The sequence below is a fragment of the Typopeltis vanoorti genome, chromosome 6, assembly GCF_054136105.1.
Source record: "Typopeltis vanoorti isolate ZY-2024b chromosome 6, IOZ_Tvanoo_1.0, whole genome shotgun sequence".
Classification (NCBI taxonomy): domain Eukaryota; kingdom Metazoa; phylum Arthropoda; class Arachnida; order Uropygi; family Thelyphonidae; genus Typopeltis; species Typopeltis vanoorti.
The window spans coordinates 134,112,591-134,132,795 of NC_143554.1; the positions used below are offsets into that span (position 1 = coordinate 134,112,591).

At 35.4% G+C, this 20,205-nt stretch overlaps 1 protein-coding gene across 1 annotated transcript in view; it reads left to right on the top strand.

The window, feature by feature from the left end:
• The window catches only part of Irbp (Inverted repeat-binding protein), a 252,925-nt gene extending 250,946 nt beyond the window's left edge, over nt 1–1,979 (top strand). The window contains exon 16 of the mRNA XM_090393723.1: nt 1,688–1,979. Coding sequence (XP_090249849.1) covers nt 1,688–1,804 — 117 coding nt within the window. The 3' untranslated portion in view covers nt 1,805–1,979. The remainder of the gene's footprint in view (nt 1–1,687) is intronic.
• The last annotated feature ends 18,226 nt before the right edge of the window (nt 1,980–20,205 follow it).

The following is a 20,205-nucleotide window of genomic DNA, read 5'->3' on the forward strand; positions in this document are numbered from 1 at the left end:
CTGAAGATGGCAATGTGACGTTGCCGAAATATAGAAGTGATTCATTAAAGTTACCTTTAATTAATATACTTCATTTGCGTTGTTAATTCCGTAAACTAATTACCAGTTAGGAGAAATAATAGCTTCCTGCTTCTTCCTCATTTACTGTTTGTTGTGCCTGCGTGCACGTGTCTTGTTCTTAAGTTTCTTGAAAATGGCAATGTGACGCTGCCGAAATATTGAAGTATATTAAAATTTATTTTAATGTATATCCTAGTTGACATTGTAATTTCCTTAAATTATTTAGTAAAAAATGCATAACCAACATCTAAGCCTTTCCACGAGAATTACTCTATTTTGTGTATAATATTCCTTAGAAGAGAGAAGATTATATGTGTATGTAAATTAAGAATATTTTCAAAAGAACTTTGTGGACAGTCCCTAATTAGATAGTTAACCTCTTTTGAGAAAAAGAAGAATTGTTTAGAAGAGATCTTTTGTGTTGTTTGTGATAGAATTAACTTAACAAGATTAGAATAGTGGATTTATAGTAACTGGGTAACATAATGTTTGTTTATATTATCTTTTGAATAGCATTGCAGAAAGGAAATTTAACCTAACTTCATATCATTTGCAATCTATCTCAATTTTCAATTACTGTGTTTTACGATGTTTCTTAACCTTTGATTTAATTTAGAGTATGTTAGTTTCTTAACTCGAGTTATTTATTTAGTATTGAGTCAAATTGAGTGTATGAATTTTTGTGTATTCTGTTTAGATATTCCAATAAACATGCCATATTTACCTAAACCTGAGTCATGCCTGATTACGATTCCAAACTACCACTTATAAAAATAGAACCTATTTTGGCGGGAAGGAATTAAGAAGTGTATATAATTATAGATTTAGGTCATGACTGCAATAATCTGAATCTATACGGCAGAGTTAAAGTAAGATATAGTGTAAGAAAGCCTCAGAATCTAGTATTGTCTCCCTGAGTAAGGATCTTCTCTACTATAGGATACTGGCTGGCGCAGCATAAAATAAATATGCCAGTATCCGAAGAGGAAACAATCCTAAATATAAGTATATTAGGCCTGATATCTGAAGAAGTAAAATAGCGATAGAAAGATAGAATAGATAGATATATAAAACAGAATATATAGAGAAAGTAACGACATAACAATAGAGCAGCCAGTGGGACTTTAATTGAATAAGGTTTTAAATGAGAAAGGATTTAATCAAGTAACAAACTAATTAAGTATAAATCGTATAGAATAAATATATTTAACATCACTCTTAAGTTTATATTATGGATGTACAATTGGAATGACAACTACAGCTCACCATGCTAGCTGTTTCCCGATAATGAATTGTATTGCAGTCAAACAAATACGATAAATTTGTAACTTCCCTGAATACTGCATCTGTTATACCATATCATTAACCTGAAGTTTATTATCAAGTTTTATGCAAAACTTAAACATTCACTTTTATATATATATATTTTTTTTTTTTTTCCCCATTAGTAGACAATATTTCTAGTTAAGCCTTTGATAGAACAATCAAGTATTTATGGTGGCCATAAATTGCACATAAATCTGTAATGTCATTTCCTCATCCTAATAGATTTTAGAAACAGTCATGAAATAAATCTAGTTAATTTATGTCAGTATTTTTAATTTTTTTTAATTTTTTATTTTTGTAGCTAGGACATCTTACTGTCAGTGTCCTGAAAGAGTTTTGTAAAAACCATAAAATCAAGTGTGGAACAAAGAAAGCAGAAATTATTGAAGCAATCACAGATTTCTTAGGACTAGGATAACAAATTGCCATTTAATGCATTTAATTTTACCAGTTATTAGTACAACTGGAATCTGTCAAGTCTTTCAGAAGTATTTTTGTGTTGTAATTATTGCCTGAATATTTTTCAAGTGTTAAACACTTGGGGAGAAGAAGGGGGGGAAAAAAGCCAAATAAACATTTTTGCATTGTTTTAATGTTTCTCTGAAATGTTGTCTTAATGTAGAAGTTTTTTGTATGGCCATGATCTTAAAAGAAAGAATAATGCTTTTCTTAATATTTAATTTTTTAAAAAATACATGTGTAGATTATAATAGTTGAAAAGAGGAAATTAGTTGATTTTTAGCACTAGATTAAGTTGTTTTTATTAGACACACCTATTTACAAGAATATAGTAATTTTATTAGTGCAAATATTTCAACCAGAAACTAACTGGCCATCATCAGTCCATCAGCATAATCACAAGATGAAACTATAACAAAAAATGTTAATCCTATTTGCAGAGCTGAGCCATGTACCTGATGCCACCTAGTGGGTGGTTACAATAAAATAAGATTGCAGTTAAGGCCCAAATTTAAAATTAACTGGTTTCAAATAAAACTAAATTAGATAATGAAATGACATAGTATTATATTAAATTAATTTTTTTTTTAAATAAATAAATATAATTAAAATAGGGAGGGGGGGGGAATATACTATTGCTTGCCATTTATGAGAATGAGATCTCCCAAATTTTGGCAGTAAAGAGACAGTCATTTCAATTTAAATTTGGGCAGTGTAAAGATGCTTCAGCACTCTCTTTAAATAACCGCTGAAATCTAAACCTGCACCAATGTAAAAGGCAAAATATTGGACCATAAGATATCATGGTCAGTGTCCACTCCATGCTGAGCAAGGCCAGATTTTTCAGGTTTATTGTTAATATAGGATTGGTGTTCTTGTAATCATTTTTCAACAGAATGTCTTGTTTGTCCTCAGTACAGGCAGAAGCACTCACAATAAACTTGTAAATGCTGGGGGGAGAGATGGGGGGGGCTCTGTTTATCTTTCATGGATGGTAATGAAGAGTTTTATGAAGACATCCAAACTGCAATCTCTAGTTCTAAGTCAGATGATATTATTATAATAATGGGCGATCTACATGCAAAAGTGGATTCAGAAAAAATCTCATTTTGCATGGGAAACCAAGGGTTTTGAATCAGAAATGAAAGAGGTGAAAGATTAATTAAATTCTGTGAAACCAATGACCTAATAATTGCAAACACTATTTAAACATCCTCCCAGAAGATTATATGCATGGAAAAGCCCTGAAGACATCTATAGAAACCAAATTGACTATATAATAATAAACAAAAGATTCTGAAATGCAATAACACAAACAAAAACATAGGATTAGACCACAACCCAATGAGTGCAAAAATCAAAATAAAACTTAAAATACCAAGCCAACCATTCATTAGAGAAACTTACAATTCAGACTCAACAACCAAGAAGTTAAAGACTGCTATTTTATAAAAGAATTTACAAAATCCATTAAGTCCGACACCACAACTTACACAGAAAATAGAAGACCACTTGATGAAATTACCATGAACTGGCAAACATTCAAAAATAGCATCAACATACCAGCCAAAAATGCACTCCCACGATTAAAAAGGAAAAGGAATAAACCTTGAATAAATGAAAAAAAATATTATTAAAGTTGATGGAACAAAGAAAAAAAGTTAAGTTAAAGAACAAACCTGAATATAAAAAGGATGAATAAAGAAATAAAAAAAGAATACAGGAAAGCCAAAGAGGAATAAATTAGGAATAAATGTGCAGACATAGAAAACCTTGATAGAAAGCACAGAAGTAGAGAAATGACATGCAGGACAAATACAGTAAATCATGTAAGTGTCATTAGAGACTTAAGGGATCACATTTTAATGAATAAAAAAAAGAAATCATCGGAAGCTGGATTGAATACATAAAGTACTGAAATCGCAAGGTCAACTTTCAATAATATGAAAAATCTACTGATATCTAGAGAATTAAATCTGAAAACAAGACTAAGAATCTCTAAATGTTACAAGGAAATTATACAAGCAACAAAGAAATAATATTTCTGAACAGACAGATTTAGAAGGACCATCCATTTTACTTTGTGAAGTTGAAAACACTGTCAGAAAACTAAAATCACATAAAGCTGCAGGAATAGATAATATCTTGGCAGAATGGTTGAGGGCTCTAGATGAAAGAGGACCGAAATTCCAAACAAAATTATGCAATAAGATATACGAGACTAGATTTCTACCCAAAGATATTAATCAGTCGATTTGCAGTTCTCAAAAAAAAAAAAAAAAAAAAAAAAAAAAAAGCTACAAGATGTGAAGAGTTCAGGACAATTAGCCTCATCAGTCAAGTATCAAAAGTCCTCTTATATGTTATTCTTGAAAAAAATAAACAGAAATAAATTATACACAAAGTGGCTTCAAGGAAAATGTAGGAACAAGAGAAGGCATTTTCAAGTCAGAACCATCATAGAAAGATATCTAGAAAAACAAAGATGTGTACCTCTTCTTCGTAGATTACAAAAAGGCATTCAACAATGAACAACATGAGCAATTAATTGAAATCCTTTCAAAAATAGGCATGGATGGAAAAACGACATTAGGCTAATAACTAATCTTTACTGGGAACAGACTGCATTTTTGAGAATAAATAGAGAGACCTCAGAAGAATTCCCAGTTCAGAAAGGTGTGAGACAAGACTGTGTCTCATCTCCAATTCTCTTTAACCTATACACAAAAGAAATATTTAATAAAATTAGTAACCTCAAAGGAATCACTGTAGAGGGCAGAAATATTAATATTAATAACCTAAGATATGCAGATGACATGGTTCTTCTAGCTGAAAACAAATATGTCCTCATGATTCTTATAGATGGAAACCCTAAACTGCAGTGAACAGTATGGCCTCAGTTTCAACTTTAAAAAGACAAAAATCATGATAGTTTCAAGAGAAAAGGAAATATCAAAAATATGCATCAATATAAAAGGAAATAAATTAGAACAGGTGCAAACATACATATACCTCGGACAGTTGATCACAGAGAATTGCAAGACAGAAGATGAAATTATCTCTCATACGAGGAATGCAGCTGAGAAGTGCAGAATAGGACATGGTGGAGATGCGTGGTAGTTGATCTGGAGGGAGAAGACACCTGACAGGAATAAAGAGGAGATTTTGTTGATAGGGAAAAAAAGTAGGGACTAAATTATATCTTTTATTATGTCTTAAATTATATGGGATTGAGACTCACCATACAGGTCCAGTTGGCGATGGGCTTCCAAGATGCATTTAAACTTCCTTGAGATGAAACCATTCTGTAGTAAGATGCATTGGATGGTGCTCAATTCTTGTTGGAGAGCTTGGGAATTGGAGCAGATAACATGTGTTCTATTGAGCAAAGATTTGAAAATGCTTTTTTTTTTATATATATGGATGATGTGCTGCATCTTACTGTATGTAGCAGCCTTTGAAAGTAAGTATTTCAGGAGGGGTACGAGAAAGGAAGATGTCCACGAAGGCTAATTGTCCATCTTCTTTTTCCATAGTGAAGTTGATGTGTGGGTATAGGCTGTTGATTTTGGTTAAAAAGGTAAGTAGAGATGCTTCTCAGTGGTTAGATGGCAAAAACATAATTTACATATCGAGTCCAAAAGGAAGGTTGGGGTTGTATTGAAGAGAATAGGGATTCTTCAAGATGCTCTAATTAGAAATTAGCAAGTGCATGTGATAAGGAGCTTCCCATGATGGTTCCTAAAGATGAACTAGCCTGAGTGTATGACAAAGTCAAACAATTCAACTATGTATGGAGGATACTCATCTGATACAGTTGGATAGTGTCAGCCAGAGGTACTGTAAACTTGAGTGTGTTTTTTTATCTATATTATCCTTATTTCTTTAATTTCCCTCTTCTATATTATATATCTTATCGTCAATTCCCAAATCTTTAACTTGTCTCTTTCCCTTATACAACTCTATTAACTTTAAACTTATATCCTCCTGTTCCTTATTTTTACCTCCAGTATTCCTATTTTTATTATACCAAGGATCTCTAGATATTTATTTGAATTAGTGACTGCGCCTCAGGAAATCCTTTTATGGCATTAAATATTACTTCTTTTGGTAGATATCATTCCTTACTCTTATATACAGTCGTGACTATCCCTTTATCTAATTCTCGTATTAATTATCTATCTTCCCCGCTCACAAGCTCGGTTGTTTTTTTTAGAACAGTGCATCAAAGAACTAAAATATCAGGCAACACTCTATTAATATTTAAACAACAAAATTTTAATTCACATAATCAGCTTTGCCTGGTGGATCGGCTCCTCGTCATCTTTCTTTTAGATCACGGGCATGATTTCTCCTGAAGTCGTGTACTCGATGGCCTACATCTGCCGGACATCCGTTGGTGACTTCTCGATCACAACCTCTGGATCACTGACGAAAATTTCTCGAACCGATCGTGTGATCTTTTCGCCCACGCCTTTTATTCGGTCACTTCCGAATCCTTGTGCAGAGATATGTGAACCCCGAACATTTTGGCGAAATCCCTTGATCCTTTTCTTTACCCTTCCTTTGTTTTTCTCCTACACTCCCTAAATCCTATTCGTTCTGGCAGTGGACATTTGTTTGAAGCTTTTGTCGCTCCACCTAGCACCGACCTTGAGCTTCCCATGCAGAACACGCACAAAGTTTGACGTCTTTACAAAGCTCTAAAATTATACTGTTTACTAATGGCAAGGTATTGCCCTAATACTACACCTTCTAGAATATTCCCTTATTTGGCATAGAGCAATATACAAATTCCCATTGGGATTATTTACATATAACATACATCTATTTACAAGTCACAATTCTTACTGGGCTTGACCTTGGTAAACTTTATGTAAAAATATTTAGACTTCTTATAGCTACATAAATATTTTTACAGTACACTAATAAATAAAGACTGGATAACAAAGTCAATCATGAGGCATGTAGGCTGAAGGATTAAGTTTTTTGTTTTGAATTTTTTATTTTTTTTTTCCAAAAAATCTGATAAATTCCTAATGGAGATGTGTGTGTGTGGCAAGTATGGGAGCTTAAAAGATGAGCTAGGAATTTGGCTGAGCGATAGGTGGTGAGTCTATGCAATCTGAGTGGAACTCCTTTATGTATTTTTTTGGAAGGCCATAAAAAGGTGGACTTCTACCAAAATGGGTCTTCAATTTTTTGATAGTGTCTTCATCCCAACTAATTACTTTGTTGAGTAAGAAATTCATCATCATGCATATCAAGGATTTAGGCCTATCATGGCCTGTTCCAACCTTAGAAGTCATCGTTGAATCTTTTAAGAGGACGGCCTGGTTTTCTTTTTCCTAATGGCTTGTACTTTAAGGCTTGTTTTGGGTAAGAAATTAAGTTTGTTAATTTGGCTATTGGTAGGGTTCGGGGAAGTGAACAGATCTTATAACAGAAGAGAAATTTTTTGTTGTACTCAGTTTTTGTTGTTTTTTACTTTTTTTTTTAACATCATCCTTGCACATGAGAAATTGCAGATTCTATGACACAGTGCACTGCATAGATAAGTGGCTAAGGAGAAAGAAGGAATATGTTGATGTGTTTCTTGAACTAGGTGTAGTTCCTTGAGGAAAATAGTACCTCTACATTCCATCTACCTCTGTTCTTTTCCAAAGAACAGAGGTAAACGGAATGAATGGACACATGAGAAGTTGGTTATGTTTGAAACTGAACTGCAGATAGATGTTGGCCAGTAGCTGCTTATACTTTTACAAATAAATCAATCAGCCAAAGCCTTTTATTCCCTTATAGGGAGTAGGCGAGGCCTTTATACCCTATCTAGCTTTTGGAGACTGAGTGGGCAGTTCAATCTCCACCGGTAGCCAATCAGAGATAGCTGGCCCATGTCTGTCACTAATTATAGCAGCCACTGATGAAGAGGCTGGAAAACAAGTGCTGCCATCTCTTGGATGCATCGCAGAGGATGCAAGCACCACTTCCACTCAGCTACACAGGCCTTATACTTTTACAAGCTTAGAGAAAAGTGGAGGAATGATGGTGACTAGTGGAGCAGCATCTATGAAAATGCTTGTAGAAAAAGCATAAACAGGATGTCTCTGAGAGAGCGAGTAGTTGAATCGAGTCTGTGGTTATCTATTAAGCAGATAGCATCAAACAATTTTAGGAAGAGTTTGGTAAACCACCCAAACATGACAACGGTGTTCTAGGGTTGGATAAATTTGAAATTTATGCAGTGTGTGTTAGGTGTATTATAGTTGAGAAATAGTGAACAGAAAGAAATGGATAGCAAGATTTTTGGAGGACAAGGCAGCAATGGATGATGTTCATGGAAGGAATGTCTAGAGGTGTTTACTCAAGTAGAAAATTTTAATTTTGACTGGAAATCTGAGTAATTTCAAAAGTAAAGATAAGTTCTTGACTAAACTTCTCTTTGCCACCACCCAGGTCAGATTAAAGGAAAAAAAGAAGCCTGTTGATATGTTACTTGAACAGATAGAGTTTGGAGTAGTGAGAATAAAAGAAATAGTTGCGAAGAACAGAATTAGATAGAATGAAAGAGGAGCAAGAGAAGTTGGTTCGGTTGTAGGTTCACTTTTGGAGAGAAAATGGATGTTGACCAGGAGTTACTCATGTTCTTTACAGTCTTGGAAGCAAATGCAAGAATGATGGTAGTCAGTTCAATACGTCACTGTATATAAAAATACCTTCAGAAGATGCAAAAAACAGGGGAGAGAATCTCAGTGAAAGTGAGTGAAGTGAATTGAATCTGTGAGAGATGGGATCATCATCAATTAATCAGCTTGATGTCCTCTGGATAGCCTCAAGCATTCTTATAGAGTTTTTGGTCCACCATCCAAAATGTTTTATGGGAGGAGAAACTTGAGTTTCACCTCCTATAAAACAGATCAAACTTGTATGAGGTTGGCCAGAAGTACATATGCAGTTGTTTACAGACAATATATCGCCTTAGTCTTAGCATTTTCAGCTATAATTCCAATCAATCAAAACCCCAAATGTTTGAACAGTATTCTAGGGGTTGGTAGATTTCTTGAGCTGAAAAGTATGCCTAGATTTTTGGAGGCTGAAGTACCCATGGTTGAGATGGTTCTACCAAGAAGGCTTAAAACTAGACATTTTTTTTATGGACTTTATAACCATGTTATAAATAACTATTTTAATTTTCCAATGTTTCGACCTTCATATAAGGTCATCATCTGGAGTATATACAAGGACAAGCTGAGTTACATTTCACACAGTATGCTAAAGAAACAATGATTTGATCACCAGTTATTCTACTGGCATGACCTCTAGCGAAAAAAAAAAAATACAGATAAAATTAAAAATTAATTATTTAGAAACTACATCAAAGCTAAATTCTATTTAAGAACATAAGAGAAACTTTCTTTCATACAGATAGTTTTCTTACAGTAACAATGATGTCCTATTTTTAACATGTTATATTAGATTTTAGATTCTGGATTATCTACAGTCCTGTTTATAGTTAACTTTTAGGGAGAAAACTTCCGTCGGTAGAACATGTGCCTTCCATATGCTTGGGATTTTTAGACCATCGTTATTGTTCAGATTGGGGGTGGTTGATAAGAATCTCACGGGCTTCCTTAAATTTATGTTCATACCATATTTTGGTGATGTAAACAACTAGTGCTTTTCCAATCAATTCTATATAAAGTGTTATTATATTTAATGTGTCGTTTATGTTCCTTTTGTCTGATAGGAATTGTGCATCCTGTTTCCTTTATATATGGTAGATTACAGGTGCAATAAATACAGTATACTCCAGGATGGGCCAGCAGAGGGAGTGGGTCTTTGGATGAGTTGAGTAAGCTTTTTAATTTTGCAGGAGGTTTAAAGATGGCTTTGAGGTTGTATTTCTGTAGTATTCTATTTATTTTATCTGATGTCCCTTTAATGTAAGGCATGATTATAGTTTTATTGTAGTCTGGTTTATCTTTGTTTTTTGTTGAGGTCTTGTAGAGAATTTTATTAATAGTGTTTTGGATTTGTTAATAGTGTTTTTGTGACTAAGGAAAGTGTCTAGTGTCTGGCCGCTATGGGGCCAGATTGTGAAAACATCATCAACGTATCTAAGCCAGACTTTGGGTTTTAAAGGAGAGGAATCTAGAGCGTGTTGCTCAAAATGTTTATAAAAGTTAGCAATGGGGGGGGGGGGGGGAATAATGGTGAGCCCATGACTGTGCCTTCTTTTTGTAGGTAGAAAACATTTTGCCATACAAAACAACCTGAACGTAATACATTGTCAAAGAGCGCCATGATATCTGGAGGGAATTTGTTCTGTAAAAGGATTGTATCATTGATTGGGACATTCGTAAAGAGGGCAAAGATGTCAAAACTGACTAATAAATCATCTTTTTTCTAATGTAATGTCTTTATGTTTATGAAGTGTTGCATGTTTCTGATGCCAGACACGAGACACCTTCCTTAGCCACCTAAACAAACAGCACAAATGCATACAGTTCACAATTGAGATTGAAAAACAGAATACACTTCTGTTTCTAGATACACCTGTCACACGTCTTCCTTCTGGCAGTCTTTCCTTTACTGTTTACCGGAACCCGGCACATACTGGCCAATATATACACATAAACTCCTACCAACCAACACAAAAACTAGGTGTCATGAATACTCTAAAAAAACGGGGCTTTGAAGATCTGCTCCAATTAACAAGTGCTGAAAGATGAATTTAAAGTTATCAGCAATATTTTTCTAAAAAAAAAAACAGTTTCAGCCAAAACACTATTAACAAAATTCTCTACAAGACCTCAATAAAAAACAAAGACAAACCAGACTAATAAAACTATAACCATTCCTTACATTAAAGGGACATCAGATAAAATAAACAGAATACTAAAGTAATACAACCTCAAAGCCACCTTTAAACCTCCTGCAAAATTAAAAAGCTTACTCAACTCATCCAAAGACCTACTCCCTCTGCTGGCCCACCCTGGAGTATACGGTATTGCGCCTGTAATCTACCATATATAGGGGAACCTGTAATCTACCATATGGACACACAATTCCTATCAGACAAAAGGAACATAAACAACATATTATTATTATTATTATTATTATTCGTGACACCTCCAAGGAGTACGAAGACTCATTGCGGGAGGACACCTATTGTACAACTCTCCACCTCTACCACCAATCATCAACATCATCACCATCTACTGGCCACTACCACCACCACAGCTAGTATTTTTTTTGTCTGTAAATTGCATGTGTTCATTTAATATAATAGCTATTGTGAACCTGGCCTTTCTGATCATACCCCTGAATACTTTACATAGAATTGACTGGAAAAGCAGTTGTTTACATCACACCAAAACATGGTATGAAAGTAAATTTAAGGAAGCCTGTGAGATTCTTATCAACCATCCCAGTCTGAACAATAATGATGGTCTAAAAATCCCAAGCATATGGAAGGCACATATTCTACCCATGGAAGCTTTCTCCCTAAGAGTTAACTATAAACAGGACTGTAGATAATCCAGAATCTTAAATCTAATATAACATGTTAAAAATAGGACATCATTGTTACTGTAAGAAAACTATCTATATGAAAGAATGTTTCTCTTATGTTATCTTAAATAGAATTTAGCTTTGATGTCGTTTCTAAATAAGTAATTTTTAAATTTATCTTTTTTTTTATCCCCTTAATTTATCCCCTTAATTTTTATCCGGCAATGAAAACATTACTAAAATTAAGGGGATTTAATATCCCCTTAATTTTAGTAATGTTTTCATTGCCGAAATGAAGCTTATTAGCTCTTTATACTTAAGTAACTTAATGGTTGCACCTACTCGGAAAACTCGTTCGCAGAGTATATAAGTTCTTTTCGCTACACACTTCGGTATTAGGTCTAGCTACTCACTGATGAAGCCTCAAAAAAGGCTGAAACCGGTCTGGGTAGTGACCTCCCTCCATAATGTAATAACAGCATACATTTCCTGGGAAATGTGTTTTTACATTATGGAAAATACCTAAGAATAGCGATCTGAACTTTACTCACCTTTGCAACGAGTTGCCCGAGATTGTACTATGTACTAGGATCACTTGCATTGGCTAACGCTAGTGTTCGCCGATACTTTATAGTTTACTATATTCGGCAAGAAACTCTCTGATTCCTATCTTTGAGTTTCTTATTCGGTTTTAAAACTATGTGGGATTTAATATCCCCTTAATTTTAGTAATCTTTTTTTTTTTTTCACTAGAGGTCATGCCAGTAGAATAACCGGTGATCAAATCATTGTTTCTTTAGCATACTGTGTGAAATGTCACTCAGCTTGTCCTTGTGTATACTCCAGATGATGACCTTAATATGAAGGTCGAAACATCGGGATATAAAATAGTTATTTATAACAGTTGTAAAGTCCATAATTTCTAAAATGAATACCGATCACCGTGCAACACTAAAAGAAAGGTTAAAACTATAAGTAATTCCAAGGAAAGAAATTCAGTTTTGTTTAACAAATCTGAATATTGCTAAAGAGAAGGGAATTTGAAATGAGATTTTTCTTGCGGAAAATAAAACAGGACTGTGGTTCTGCAACATTGTAGTTCACAGGATTATCCTCAACCCACTGAAGAATAGAAAAGAAATCAGTTTAAGGTCTTGAGGCTCTAAGTTATTATGTAATACACAGTATGCCAAATGAAGTATGCCAGGAATGGAGCATACTGTCTTCATCTACACTGGATAGGATTTGAGGTCAGCAAGAATTCATATATTTATAGAAGATAATGGGTGAAAGAACAAAGCATTAGTGAGAAAATTCATTACATGCCATCTACTATGATGTCTTGAAAGTAAGCTAGCAGGTCAGAAATAAAGGATGGTAGACAGACCATAAGATGATAGGTTGCTAAGTTTTCCTCTGTGTCAGACAACAATCAGATGCCAAATGTCAAGAATGAACTTTGTCCACAAGTGAGTAATGATGGCTAGTCTAATCTTTAAAGGTGTTGTGACATAACTATAAACAACAAATGAAAGTACAGATATTTCATACTGAAAATAATGGTACATGATCAGAGTGTTGGAACAAGCAAACGAAAGAACAGGAATACAAAATACATACAACAATCGGTTTACCAATTAGAAACGGTTGCTGTGTGCTAGAAATTAATATATTAATAAATAATATTAAAACTATTTTTGATGTTTACATACAATGAGAGAGAGAGAGAATCATTCCAATTCGGGTTAGGCCGATGTAAAAGGGCTTTGTAACTTTCTTTTGAAAAGGTGTTCATGTTTAAAACTGCTTCTGCGAAGAAGACAAGCTTCATCCCACCAGACACTGTGTTTATTGTCAATACTATGCTGAACCAGACCAGACTTTTGTGGTTTCACATATTCAATGTAATATTGATGTTCATTAATTATTTTTTTCCACAGAATGGCCTGTTTACTCAAAGCATATCAAATAACATTCACAAGAATCTGGTAAACACCAGCAAACAATAGAAGTGACAGTCTTTTATAGATGGTAACAGATGAGAAATTTTGTTAATAGGAAAATATGTGGGAATAAGGTGATATGATACTTCAAAATTCTACCAATAGGTTCAGAGATACCAGAAATGTGAGGGATTGGAATCCTGTGTTCTGATGAAGAATCCTGAAAAGTGTTGTAACATAGGAGTCAATTATCTGCTGGATTTGATGAGGGTTGTAACCATTTAATTCCATTAAAGTTCTAACGGTGAGTTAAATGGGTTCTCCCTCAGTGAATCCTTAAACTCTGTGGAGGAGCATTCATGATGACAATAATAATGTATCAAACCTAAGATGTGTACAAGTCTGAGTTTGTAACAATTATTTAGTCTGAGAGATCTGGTATTCTGTTTGAAATATACTCTATTTAGTTTCTTATACTTTGTCTTTCAATAAGCATTTCATTAGGAAACTATTTCTTAGTGAAATCCCAAATTATTACCATAGCTCTAGCCTAATAATGGTCAGTTATTAGGCTAACCCACTTAATTTTTCTATTTCAACTAATAATCTTTCTAGTTTTGCTTCCTAATAATTATATACATTTATGGATGTAATCTTTAGAGCAGGGGTTCTGGATTTTATAAGAATTAGATAATCATAATCCACAAACCCTTCTCTAAAGACTATACACAAAATTATTTCAAGTCATTTTAGGCTTCCAATAAATGTCAACTCCCATACCAACAGCCTTCTCTTTGGAGACCATGTATGCTATCTGCTCAGCCAGTTCTTCATTTTCTAGTTTATGTTAAGTTTTTTCCATTTTCTTATAAAGAGTTTTTGTCAAATATGACAAAATATCAAAATGTCAAATACATGACGAAAACCTCCAACGGTTTTTGTCATATATATTATACTTCAAGAATTTATATTATTTTAATCCTTATCCAAACAAAGTTTCTGCATGACTACACTGCTTGGAAAGAAGTCAATGGACACCATAGTGTGAGGAACAAATAGACACAATGCCCACCTTAATAAGATGTAGGACCTCCTTTTGCCACAATGACTGCAGCAATCCTACAGGGCATGCTTTCCACAATACAATAGTGATCAGTGGGAATTTTGGACCATTCTTGCTGTAGGCATATAATGAGGTCTTCGATTGTTGTGGGACAGGCATCCCTTGACCTTACTCAACACTACAGTTCATTCCACAGATGTTTAATAGGGTTTAACGTGGACATGAATGTCACCAATCAAGTGTGGTGACTTTCATGTCCACGGACCATTTAGTTAAAGCAGCAGCCTTATAACATGGTGTGTTGTCTTGAAAGAGACAATGGTCAGTTCTTTAGAAAAGTCACAAAGTAGGAAGCATTTCATTATCCAGAATGTTTGGTCACCTCGAGCAGACATCCCTTGACCCCACTCGATGCTCCAGTTCATCTCAATAGATGTTCAATAGTGTTGAGATCAGAGCTCTGTGGAGGCCAGTCAAGTGTGGTGACATTCATGTCCACAGACCAAGCAGTTAAAGCAACAGCCTTTTGACATGGTGCATTGTGGGGAGGACATCCCTTGACCTCACCTGATGCTCCAGTCCACTTGGCTGGCTCTCTCAATGCTCCAGTTCATCCCAACAGATGTTCAATAGTGTTGAGATCAGAGCTATGTGGAGGCCAGTCAAGTGTGGTGACATTCATGTCCACAGACCATGCAGTTAAAGCAACAGCCTTATGACATGGTGCATTGTGGGGAGGACATCCCTTGACCTCACCTGATGCTCCAGTCCACTTGGCAGGGCTCTGTGGAGGGCAATCAAATGTGGTGATATTTGTGTCCACAAACATGTAGTTACAGCAGCAACCTGCTTGGATACCTCTTGGAATTTTCACTATTTGTGGCATCACAAACAGAGGTCCAAGTCCAAAACAGGACCATACCATCATACCACCACCACCACCACCACCTCTGAATTTCATAGTTGGGGGTTATGCACTCTGGTAAGAGGCTTTCACCAGGTATCTGCCACACCCACACCCATTCATCTGCTCAGTAGAAGGTGTTGCATGATCTGTTGCGCCATAACAGCTTTTCAAGCTTTTCAACACTGCCTGTTGGTTCAGGTAATGTGGGGCTTGCATATTGCTGTCCTACCATGGAAACCCATTTTGTGAGAATTAGTTCTGAATGTTTTTATGAAAATTCGTGTTCCGATCGACACCTGGAACTCCGTATTCAACATGTTGGTCAATGAATGGTGGTTACTTTTGCTTATTATCCTTCATAGCACCCTACAGTCGTATTCAGTAAGTGTGGTAGGTCGTCCACTGCAGGAAGCACTTGCAGTTCCCCTCTAGCATCCATTTCACCCTAACACAGTTACACTGACTTTGAAGCATCATATTCCTTCAATTTATACCAGTTACAAACACTTGATTCATTACATGGTATATGCATCTTGCCCATGGGGGTGTCTGTCAACTTCTTTCCGATTTGTGTGTCTTCAAAACTAGTTTAGGTGTATATGGAGGCTATTGACTTCACATCAATTGGTTTAGTATCCCATAATTAAAAGTACTTCCTTTCTGCCATGTATGTATATATTGCTGTGCTTTATAAAGAAGAGCCATTACCCTGACTGCTTTTGATCTTTATTTGAGGTTTCATGAGTGGAAAATAGATCTTGTCTAAGGTTGAGTCAGTGCAAAAATGATATATTATTATTATTATTATATTATATAGGTATCTCCATGCAGTCAAGAAGACTCATTATGGGAAATCCATTATTCACACACTAGCCATCATTCACACAATACCTGTCATACTAGTTTTGACTAAGGTCAAAACCAGTCTGGATTTTTTGCATTTTGGGATACCAATACAACTGATGTGAATTCAACAGCCTCTGTTATACTAATAGTGAAGGTACTTCACACCCAAACTTTGCTTTTGCTTGGGTAAGGATTAAAACAATAATATAAATTTTGTTCAAGTATAATATACTTTATAACCTAGTGAAAATGCTTCCTGTGGGTTTCTCATATGTTTGTGAAATAGTAGTAGTAGTAGTGGTTGCCATGAATTGTATAGTCTGTACATGTTTTCCATTATTTGAGGAGTTATTGGTGTAATATCATGGTGTAATCCTGAGCTGATCAATATCAATGAACTTTATTTGTATTGGAACATGATAATCAGCACTTGGTTTACATTAATACCTTTTTTTTTTTATGTGAATCCTACCCATTATACATTAGTGGTATGGTGGGCTAAGGATTAAATAATGAAGAAACCCTTCTCCTAAAGACAAAACTTTGAAATTTTTCCTGCCACCAATAAGCAGTATTGTGGTCTCATGCCAGATGGTGAAATTCATCTACCACTTAGCCAACCAAGCCAGCACTTGATTAGATGATTGCTTCAAATATAATATATAATAGTTTCATTCATTTTGAAGTTTTGCATGATGCCTATTATATAGCATTCCAATAGACTGATAGGTGAGCTGCCACTTGCTGTTATATAAATAAATGGATTTTTTTGCAGTGAATTTGTATATAGAAGAAACTTATTTTGACATTTTCTGTCATCCATGTTATGAAAATGTTGCTTAGTAAATTATTGAACAGTTAGTATAGGTTAAGCTAATTATTATGTGACACCTCCAGGGAGTCCAAAGACTCATCGAGGAAGGGCACCTACTCTACGACTCTCTCTCTCCATCCACCACTCAATTTACAACAAACAGCAACTACACCAATGCCATCTACCACCCATTACCACCACCACTAGTATTTTCAAGACAATCACAAACATCTATGCCCGTGCATGGATTCAAACCCACAGCCTTTTGGCTGGGCAGATGCGCTAACCATTTGGCCAACCAGGCTGGCAATGGTGCAAAGGCAAAGAATTTTGTTTGGATTGTAAATTTTCAGTAGGCACTACAGTTGGTTAAGTGACTGAAAGAAGGGTATAACCACAAAAGACATCCATCAAATGTCCTGCATTCTTTATTCTCTTCACTATTTTATTCCTGGGTGACCTCGTCTTACACAGCAGTCAAAATATCTTATTAAGCCCTTGTAAATGGAAATAAAAATAACCCTTTGCCCTACTTGTCAATATGTTCAACAACCATATAATACGATGTGCTGTTAGCCATAGGGCTTTAAAATGGCCTCGCCTACTCCCTATATGGGAACAAAAAGCAGATTTTTTTTTTTTTTTTTAATTAGCCATTTACCTTTACCCATACTGTGTGTCCATATTGAACAACTGAATACTTCCAAATCATTTGCCATGTAATTGATATATAGCAAATGATTATATATATATATATATAAATTAAACACAGTACACCTGCCATCGTTTGGATTCAACTTCTCCATAAACAAGTCTGGTATCTGTCCATCCTCTAATCTGAACCGCCAGCTTCATATCCGTCCTCATTTACTCCAATTTGTACAGCCAAATTTCATGTGGAATCGTGAGAGTAATTGAGTAGCCAATTCCTTTATCCAACTCAAATGTCAGTGTATTGTAAAAAAAGTAAGCAAATTGCTAAAGCAAGACCTACCCTTCACAAAACTATGTTGCTCCCTGTAAAGTATCATGTTTCCATCCATGTACTCTCAAATTCTGTCCTTTACCTTCTCGGATACCTTAACTACCACACCTGAGATGCTAATTGGCCTATAATTTGCTACTTTTTAATTGGAGCCTGCTTTATGCAGTAGGATTATTATGTTCTCTTTCCACTCCATTGACACCTTTCTAGAACTGAGGTTTAATTTAAACAGCTTAGTCACAGAAGTGCTAATTACCTTGTAAATTCTCATAGTACATGGACTGATATATTATTCAATCCCATGTGCTTGTTTACATTAAGGTTCTGCAATATCCTAAGCACATCTAATTCATAAACCTCTGTTCACCCATTGCTGAATGTCACATCTGGTACTAGGTATCACCATCTGGATAGTACACCCTTGTAGAATGGTTACTCAGTACCTCAACTATTTATCTTGCTGTTACCTCTCTACCATCTTGTTAGTCTTTCTTCATTTACATGACACATAGCAAAAGAATTCTAGTATTCTTTTTGCCTCATCTAGTTTCTCACAAAAGCTTTGATCTTCATTATCATATTGGTAATGATATGGTAATAGCACAAGGAACTGACTCCTTGTCAGTTCCTTGTGTTGGTATGCTGATCACTGTTTTAATATTCTTTCCCCACAACCTTTTCAGAAACTTCCGCTTAAAGATGCTATTCATTCAACTCCTACCTGAGTCTGGAACGCAGTTCAAGCACTTCATGACCATATTCCGTGCACTGCAAATATCTATCTGTTGTATGTGAAGCACCTGTTTATGATGGAGGAAACTTCCAAACTATAGTACTCTCACTTTTTAGGCTTTTCTTCCTGTATTCTTTGCTATACTTTTTTTTTTATTGTCCTATCTTACAGACTGCCATCAATGGACATCCAACACCTTGACACCATGTTTTCTGTGTGGTGCAATGGTCAACATCCAGAAAGGGTGGGGGTGTGTGTGGGGGTACCAGTAGTCCTGGATATACCCGCCATGAACAATCAGCTTGTGGAATTGCCTGCAAGGATCAAAGAAATTGCCGTAATCATTCTTTTCCTTAGTCTTGAACAGGGTGCATGGTTTGCTAGATACTGGCATGGTATCTGGAGCAGTGGTGGCTTGTCCATTTCCAGTATAATATGAAAGTTCCTGTTTTATTATTGCAATTCTGAAATTTTTATATATTTATCTAAAAACCATTTTCTTGTTTGTAATACGATACTGATCGATAGTATTTTATATAATTCATTTTGTAGCAATAGTTGTGTTTTGCAATAGTCAGTGTGCTGTGTGGGCTAGGGCTAGTATCAGTATACTCAATGCTGGAGCTGCATTCAATGCAAATCACTACCTAGTACAGAAAACGTAGTGGGGGTAATGTGTGATTTGTGTGCAGTTTAGGCTGGTAGCATTGCGGCCCCACCACTACAAATTCTTACGAGCTGCCACTGATCCGCCACTAAACCTTAGCATTCAACTTCTGAGTGCAGTCATTGCTTGCCAGACAGTGGGAGTCCATGTGTAGCTGCATAGTGGATGGGGAGCTCTGGTTCTGATTCAAACTACCTTTGAGGATGGGTAATATTTCATCCTCAAGTTTATCAGAGGGTCCTGAATGAGTGCTACATCTAGAAACCATTGAAACATCAACTAAAAACACAAGAATCAGTGGCAACAACAAACGGATTGATCCTTTAAATACGATACTCGACTGAAGACATCCACTTGGGAAAATGTCAACCTTCAACTAATAAGATTTTAAAATATTTCCAAAATTAGACAAGAAGCTTCATTCAAGAAACGTATACAAAGTGTGGCTATTAAATAATGAGACAAAGTGCACTGTGAATCGTGTACTCATAGCAGTGGGATGCACTTGTGCCGTGAATGACCTTGAAGGTTCTAGAAGCAGTTGAGATAAACATTTAAACCCCCAAATAAGTTAAGACACCTACTCAGTTCTAAAGATCCTCTTCCACACCTAGCACACCCAGGAGTATACAAGATACAATTCACATGTAACATACCATACATAGGAGAAACAGGGCGAACTATCCCAATCAGACAAGACGAACACAAACAACACATTAAATACCTCCATTTTGGAAAAACCGGCCGTTCTGACCACACACTTTCAAACATACCACAGAATTCATTGGAAAAATACCAAGTCCCTACACCGCACCAAAACCTGGTTTGAGAGAAAATTTAAAGAGTCGTGAAATGCTCAAACACAACCCAAATCTCAACCAAAATGATG